Source organism: Cupressus sempervirens, chromosome 8 (genome assembly GCF_028749045.1).
Source record: "Cupressus sempervirens isolate cs-2001-9-10 chromosome 8, ASM2874904v1, whole genome shotgun sequence".
Lineage (NCBI taxonomy): Eukaryota > Viridiplantae > Streptophyta > Pinopsida > Cupressales > Cupressaceae > Cupressus > Cupressus sempervirens.
The window spans coordinates 227,748,517-227,757,332 of NC_143125.1; the positions used below are offsets into that span (position 1 = coordinate 227,748,517).

At 37.0% G+C, this 8,816-nt stretch overlaps 1 protein-coding gene across 1 annotated transcript; it reads right to left on the reverse strand.

The window, feature by feature from the left end:
* Positions 1-3,693: 3,693 nt before the first annotated feature.
* LOC149542329 (pentatricopeptide repeat-containing protein At5g16860-like) lies at positions 3,694-6,704 on the reverse strand. Its single transcript, XM_089796198.1, has one exon. It carries the CDS (start codon positions 6,589-6,591, stop codon positions 4,549-4,551), a length of 2,043 nt encoding a protein of 680 aa, XP_089652324.1. The 5' UTR covers positions 6,592-6,704; the 3' UTR covers positions 3,694-4,548.
* Positions 6,705-8,816: the final 2,112 nt, after the last annotated feature.

Here is an 8,816-nt window from a genome sequence, read left to right on the forward strand (position 1 = left end):
TATTTAGGAGGATTGAGATGAGGTATCCAAGAAGAAATTAGTCTATGGACTCCCACTATTGTACAAAGATGCTTCCAACTAGCTCTTATGGCGGAAGAGAGGAACAAAAAGAAATAAGACTCTTATATCAGAGGTAGAGGCAAAGGTAGAAATTCTAGAGGTTCTTATAGAGGTGGGTATGGAGGCAGAACCAGTGATACTTGATCACAAGGGGATACAAAATGCAGTGAACCAGGTAATGACAATGGTGATAGGGGTATTTATGGTAGAGGAAGAAGTTATAGTGACAATAGAGGTTCACACTTTTCTAGTATGAAGTGTTACTATTATGGGCAACTAGGGCATCCTACTTATAGATGTCCCGAGAAAGAAACATCTTCACAAGGTGAAAGGAAGGTCAACTATGTTCAAGATGACCAAAGTGGTAGCTTCAACCAAGAAGTAAGTCTTGATTCAGAGAAATGTGATAACTCGATCTTTAGGAGAGTTTTTCTTAAGGATCCAAGCAAAGAAAAACCCAAACAAATGAGAGCACTTTTCAATGTTAAATGCAAGATGCAAGGAAAAGTTTGTAAAGTCATAGTAGATTCATGATCAACTGATAATATCATATTAAAGGAAGCTTCTCAAAAACTTCAATTGGTAATAATTCCACATTCTCATGCTTATAGAGTTAAATGGTTGAATAAGGGCCATAATGTTTTGGTAAATGAATAAGTTTGGGCAAAATTTTCAATAGGAGGGTATCAAGAGAAAATAATTTGTTTTGTATTACCCATGGAAGCTTATCATATACTCTTAGGGAGACCATGGCAATATGATAGGGATGCTAGCTACCATGGGAAGAAGAATTTGTATACCTTCAAGGAGGATGGGGTGACATATAAAATTTAGTCACTTGTTGAAGAAGGCATGGACATGACTTCAAATCAAAATATCTTATTTATGAGTGGGAAGTTTTTGAATGATTTCAAAGAATAAAAAGAGGTTGGGTTTGCAATCATGTTGAAACCTAAGGAGGAAGAGGTGCGGAAACAAACTAACTTGCAAAGGGAGATCCAAGAACTAATAGATCAATTTAAGGACATCCTCAATAATGAGACACCTTCTACACATCCTCTACAAAGGGAACTTAGTCATCAAGCAGACTTTGTGCTAGGGGCCTCATTACAAAATAAGGATGCTTACAAGATTACTCTATAACAAAACAAGGCGATTGCTAGGTAAGTCCAAGAGTTGTTAGATCAAGGTTTGATTAAGAAAAACATTAGCCCATGTGTTGTTCCAATGGTGTTGACACCCAAAAAAGAAGGTAAATGGAGGTTATGTACAAATTCTAGAGCCATGAATAAGATAACCATAAGGTATAGGTTTCATATCCCTAGAATAGAGGATTTGATGGATTGTCTAGGGGGTGCTAAGTATTTCTCCAAGATTGACCTCAAAAGTGGTTACCGCCAAATTAGAATGGAGGAAGCTGATGAGTGTAAGACAACCTTCAAAACTACTGAAGGACTATATGAATGGTTGGTCATGCCATTTGGCCTCACCAATGGACCTAGTACATTCATGAGACTTATGAATATAGTGTTGAATAACTACATAGTTAGCTTTGTGGTGGTATATCTTTATGATATATTGATTTATAGTGATGATAAATAAGAACATCTAAAGCACTTGAAAGTTATTTTGAGGAGGTTGCAAGAGGAGCAATTAACCATCAACCTAGAGAAGAGTCAGTTTCTAAAGCAAGAATTAGTCTACCTTGGATTTTTTGTTTCACAAGTTAACTTGAAAATGGACGAGGATAAAGTTGAAGCCATCCTCAACAAGCCTACACCAAAGAAAGGTACAGTTGTGAGGAGTTTTCATGGCTTAGCATAGTTTTACAGGAAATTCGTAAGGAGATTTAGTGAGATATGTGCTCCAACCTTGGACACTATCAAAGGTGGAATGAAAACTAAGTTTGTATAGTCCAAAGAGGAAAATGAGGGATTTGAAAGGTTGAAGAGAGAGGTGGCTAAAAAACCTATACTTGTGTTACCTAGTTTTGATAAGTTGTTCATAGCAAAATGTGATGCAAGCAATGTTATTGTTGCAATAGTTTTAAGCCAAGAGGGGAGACCAGCAACCTTTTTTAGTGAGAGGTTAAAGGAGGCTAAGTTAAGGTACTCTTCTTATGATCTAGAATTGTATACTTTAGTACAAGCACTCAAGAAATGAAGGCATTACCTTCTACCAAAAGGCTTTGTTGTCTACATAGATAACTAAGCATTGAGTTAGATCAATTCTCAAGAGAAGTTGAGTTTGAGGCACATCAAATGGGTGGAGTTTCTCTAATCATATACTTTTACCATTAAAAACAAGAAAGACCAAGCAAACAAGGCTTTTGATGCCTTGAGCAGGAAGTTACTCACCATCCAAGAAATCCAATTGGAAAGCATTGGAGTGGATAGTTTTAAGGACCTATATGCTCAAGATGAAGATTTTTTTAGAGATCTACAAGGTATGCTTAGAATTCAATAATCATTTTCATGGCAAGTATTCTGATTTTACTTTGCAAAATGGGTTTTTTTTAGAGGAAATCAGTTGTGTGTACCTAGAGGGTCCATGAGAGAAAATCCAATTCAAAAGCAACATAATAGAACTCTTAGTGGGCATTTTGGTGTAAAGAAGACACTAGAAACAGTGGAGAGATTCTACTATTGGTCAAGGATGTAGAAAGATGTTAAGAGGTATATTGATTAATGTATGGTGTGTAAAAAGCCAAAGGAACTTCTACAAATGTAGGATTTTATCAACCCCTACCCATACCAAATAGGCCATGAGAGTGCATTAGTATGGATTTCATTGTGGGTTTTCCAAGGACGAAATTAGGTCGGGACAGTATTTTTGTTGTTGTGGATAGGTTCAGTAAGATGTGCCATTTTATTCTTTGCATGACCACACATAATACTAGTTACATAGCTCATCTCTTTCTTAAGGAGATTGTGAGAATACATCGGTTACCCATCAACATTATTTTTGATAGGGATGTCAAGTTCATGGGACACTTTTTGGAAAAACTTATGGAAGAGATTAGGCACAAATCTAGCCCATAGTTTAGCCTACCATCCACAAATAGATGGTCAAACTGAAGTATTAAAATGACATACAAGATTATGCAGAGTAATAGAAAGAAATTACAAAAAAGGAAAAACGAAACTCGTGTCCAGTATTCAAACTATTCAAAATCTGATACATCATTCTTTCATATTTAGGGGCGCATGATTCTCAAGTCTCTCTTGTCTACAGCTTTAAAGCCTACATAAAAGAGCCTCAAAGCTCCAAAAATACAATTCAAAATTTCCAAACCAAAACTGGTACATGATCTGATTCTTGACAATTACTACAAACTGTGTTAAATTCCTGATCAAATATACCTATATTACCAAAGCAATATCCTATGTATTCAACAAGATTTGCAAAGCATGTAAGTTGTGATGAGCCATAAAAGTGAGGGTCATTATATACTCAGATTAGAAACAAAGGTTTATGGCGGAAAGCCCAAATGCAATCTTCCAAAACATTTGATGTTCAACAAAAATCCTTGAATTTCAGTGGAACAGTGTCAAGATAAGTCTAAAATGCAACATCCAAGAAACTGATTTTGATAGCATAGGTAAGAATAGGTAAATGACTGTTCCCAGGATATAAAAAATGAATGTCTCTCAATTGTAATCAATTCATGATTCATAGTCAGCGTATCCGGATCAATATAATAAATCATATTATTCATCTGTCTAAAAGAATTGAGGTTTATCATCTGGAGCTCATTTCTTATGTAAGAAATAGATATCCTACTTGTACCCTGTGCCCTACTTAAACATCAGCGTCTTGTTTAGTTACATTATACTATAACTACAATCACGACTGAATAAGAGTGTGCAGCTCATTTCCAATAAGTTGCACGATGATAACGAATCTATGAATAATGGAGCAGCTGATAGGGTTTCCTACTCCTCAAAATCATATATGGCACTGCAATATTGATATTAAAGAGAATGCCCCAGCGCTGTGCGGGTAATTCTTAGTATGAAAGACAGTTTTTGTTACTTGCTTAAACGATCCCCAATAAGAACTATTTTCATCCATGAAAATGATGGCAATAATTGGGATCTCTGGCAAATAATTTTGGAGGTCAATTCAGTGACCGAGTTGCAGTCAAGATACGCAAAGAGTTTTAATGAGCCAGAGCATGTGTTGAGTTGGCACAAAAGCAAAAATCAGTTCTCATTGTGGCAACAAACAATTTATGCATCTTCCTCCATTTTTCCAAGCTCAGACTCTCAGAGGAAATAGTTTGTTGCGGGATCAATCTCCGAATTCCCAATCCCGTGAATTTGGAGATGGGTTTGGTGGCCCAGTTGCCGTGGTTCAGAGCGTAAGGTGACTAGCCCAAAAGTCAATGGGGCTGATTTCTCGCTGTCAACAAAATCTCTAGGCTTCCTTCACCTTTGCATGATCAGGGCTAATAGTTCGTTTCAGATAAATCATTGAATCCCTCATCTACCCGGCTACTCTGCCTAGCGTTGCATCTATCTCGTCCATCTGTAGATATGATTCTTCTCCCTGAACAAACGTGTGGAGCCTGTTCTTAACCTCAATCCAACTGCATCCCGGAGGTTTTTTCAATCCAGCCTCTTCCATCATTTTTCTCACCTTTCCTACATCGTACCGCCTGCCAGCTGCTGCATAGATATTTGACATCAGCACATAATTGGCAGCATTTTCAGGCTCTAATTTATATAGCTGTTTTGCAGCATATTCTCCTACTTCAATATTGGAATGCATTCTGCATGCTCCAAGCAACGCCCCCCACAAACAAGCATTCGGTTGAAATGGCATACTTTCCATGATATTCAGGGCCTCGTCCAACCGACCGGCACGACCAAGGAGATCAACCGTGCAGGCGTATATCTCCATGCTAGGTTTGATTTGAAGATCTCTAGTCATAGAATTGAAGTATTCCAAGCCTTCATCCAAGAGGCCTGTATGACTACATGCAGACATGAGGCAAGTAAAGGTAACCAGGTTTGGCTTCATGCCTGCTTGTTGCATTTGACGAAAAAGAGAAACAGAATCTTCACCCAGACCATGCATGCCATAGCCTGCGATCATTACAGTCCACGATACCACATCTTTTTCAGACATTTTGTCAAACACCAGACGTGCATACCTTATAATTCCGCATTTGGCATACATGTCTATGAAAGCATTTTGTACAAGAACACCATAGACGAAACCATTTCTAATTGCATAGGCATGAATTTGCTTTCCCTGTTTCAAGGTTGCCAATCGAGCACAAGCAGGCAGAACGCTTGCTATGGTGACTGAATCCAGCCTCCCACAACGTATTTGCATATCTCGGAAGAGTTTCAACGCTTGGCTGCTGTCTCCATTTTGGGAATAACCTGCGACCATGGCATTCCACAAGACCAAGTGCTGCTCTGTTTCAGCTCTTCTGTCAAATACCCATCGAGCACCTGCTATGTTGCCACAAGCACTATACATTGCTATAAGGGCACTGCAAACAGATGAATGAAACTCATTACTGTTTCTAACAATATAACTATGGATTTCCTTCCCCTTTTGCAAAGACGCAACATGTGCACAGGCAGAGAGCACATTAGAGATTGTAACCGAATCAGATTTTACTCCTGTATGTTGCATCTCATAAAAAAATTCCAAGGCTTTATCATAGAATCCATTCTGAGAATATCCAGCAATCATGGCGGTCCATGAAATCACATTGGGTAATATGTCAGCCTGTTGTTGCATTTGACGAAAGAAACCCAGTGCCTTGTCGCACTGTCCACTCTGTGCATAGCTGGTGATCATAGTATTCCAAGTGGTAACATCTGGTTCAGTACCATCTTCCTTCATTTGCCTAAAACAATTGGATGCATCACCAGTGTGCCCTCTCTGCGCATACCCTGCAATCAAAGTGTTCCATGAAATTCTATTTCTGGAAACTATTTTGTCGAACAATTGATGTGCTTCCTCCATTGTAGCACGCTTTGAATACATGTCTATGAGTGCGTTTGCCACATAAACATTGGACTCGTACCCAGTTTTAATTATGGAAGCGTGGATCTCTCTGCCTCGTTGCAAATCCATCAGCTGAGCACAGGCCTTTACAACTTTAGGATAAACATAATGGTCAGCCTGCACACTCTCCTCTTGCATTAGCATTTGATAATAGATATCAAGCGTGTCTTCGTAATAGCCGTGCTTGACATACCCTGAAATAATCTCAGTCCAGGCAAACACGTTTCTCTGCGACATTTTGTCGAACAGTCGGAGTGCAGTGTCTAAATATCCATGGCTGCAATATAGATTTACCAATTTGGTTTGCAATATGCTATTGTCTATTCCATTCAAAATCACGCGGGCGTGGTATAATTTGACTTCTGCAAGAAATTCTATGTTTTGGTGATCGACTATTTCATCGTTGCACTGGAATTTTGTATTTACAGTAGTGAAGGCGGCCTTGGGAAGTTGATATTGATACGACGATTTACTCATCCTTACAAGAATTTGTGGTCGCATAATGCAGGCAGAATAACATGGATGTCAAAGAGTTAATTTGAAATAAGCTCGTTGAATTTGTTTGAAAGATGAAATTCTGAGGCTCGCCAGACGCTTGAACCAACGTTTCTCCAGCTCCTTTGTTTCTCATATTTTATATTGTCTTCTTAAAGTTCCGTAATTTTTTTAAAAAAATTGTTTGGATGAATTAAATAGTTTTTTTTCAAATTTATGGTTGATTTGATTTTTTTCTAGTTTGAACGTACTGCTTTCAAATTTATAATAGGGAAAGATATTCTGTTTTATGATCTATTAAAATGATTTGGGTGTAAAACATGGATTCTACCTACTCATAATATACAATTTTTTATGCAGTTTTTTTTTTAAAAATCAATAATTAAGTGATTGAAACATTTTAATATAGTCAAAGGGTTGTAGCTCAATTGGCTGGGCACAATTGGTGAGGATAATGGTAAGATTGACATTTTGGGCTAGGTTTGACTCCTAGGTGAATTTGACGGACTGGATCCCCCTGCACATAGCAGCAATGTCGATATCTATGCATGAGGTGATCTTGTATCCCCAACCTTTTAAAAAGAATTTGCAACTAGTATATTAATTTATTAATGAAAATATTTTTTTAAAAAGCTTATTATTAATAATATTATATATTCAAACTTTAAAATAAAAGTATATATACAAAAATTAGAATCTTAATCGTATAATATTTTAGCTAAAATAATTTTAATATATAATTGAATTGCTCAACTTTTAATATTTAATACATTTTGAATATATTAATAATTCAAAATGAACATCTTCTTATTTTTAGTAAATGAGTGAAGTTTTCTTATAGATTTTCTTATAATCCTTCTTTTATTTCTCACAGTATAGTGATTCTAAGTTTGTCAAGTATTTGGAGTTAGGGACAAATGAATGTCATTCAAATCTCAACGAGCATGAAGACATGGTGTTTAGGATTCAAATTTTTGGTGTGAGCGTTCTCAATTGCTAAAACCTACATCAACAAACTTTTGTGATGTTTCTCATCATGATGTGCTTGGCATAGATTTAGTGGTGTTCTTTCTTACCAAGTGGGCTTTGACGGTAGCTTAAAGCATCAACTTGAGTCCTAGCTTTGTGCAACAAGTTTTTAGGGTGTTGATTCGACCCACCTTCCAAAACAATGACTAATTGGTATGTCATGAATAAGGGGTTAAAATTGGTAGTCTATGATGTAACATTGTGAAGGCCATTTTTAGTAGATGTAATGGTGAACTCCAAAGATAATACAAAATATGTTATCTCTCTTAGACAAGTTGCTAAGAGCTAGGTGTTCCTAGAGGTACTAAAAAAAAGAAGAAGATTTTTATGGAAGATAAAGTATTAGAGCTAGGGCCGCAAAACCAAAACATAATACAATCTCCAAAAAGAAAGAGAGGTTATTGTAGGTGTCGACAACACGATCTTATAGCACCCGAAATTGCATCCATACCTCAAACGAGCTTCAAGATATGTTCCGTCAAAGATCATTGCCCTATGGCATATAGTGACTCTCAAGGCCAATTTCGTACAGCGTTCCCGAGAACTTTCGAGTGGTCAATGGGAGAAGACGAACTTGGGGATAGGATATACCTGGCCACTCAAAGCTAACGAAGAAGACAATTTGGTCCCATGAAAAATGGTTAGAGAGATTCACTAGTTGGCGACTTTGTACTAGTCAACACTACAAGTTTCAACATCACTTGAGATGGGGCCACAAAATCAAAATGGAATCCAATCTCCAAAAAGAGAGGTTATTGTAGGTGTTGACAACACAATCTTGTAGCACCTGGAATTGCATCCATACCTCACACGAGCTCTGAGATATGCCTTGTCCAATTTCACTGCCCTATGTCATTTAGTGACTCTCAGGGTCTCAATTATATAAATGTTACATCAAATGTTTTTGTAATTATATCCAATCTAAAGAACCAATCCTCCTTCTTACAACATCTTTTTTATTAAAGGAAACACATGTGTTATTTGTCCAAAAATCTTTAATCAACTATTTCAAAGCTTCACTAATTTTTTAATCCTTTCACAGTAGTCTATAGCTAAATGTCCATAACTTATTTTTTGTTGGATCTTCCACCCTATCATGCCTTACCATGGCTCTCCTTAGAGTACCTATATCGATTTTTAATATTTTTCTTGTCTTTCTCATGAGTCAAGCTTTCTTTATTGGGGTACTTACTATTGTTGAT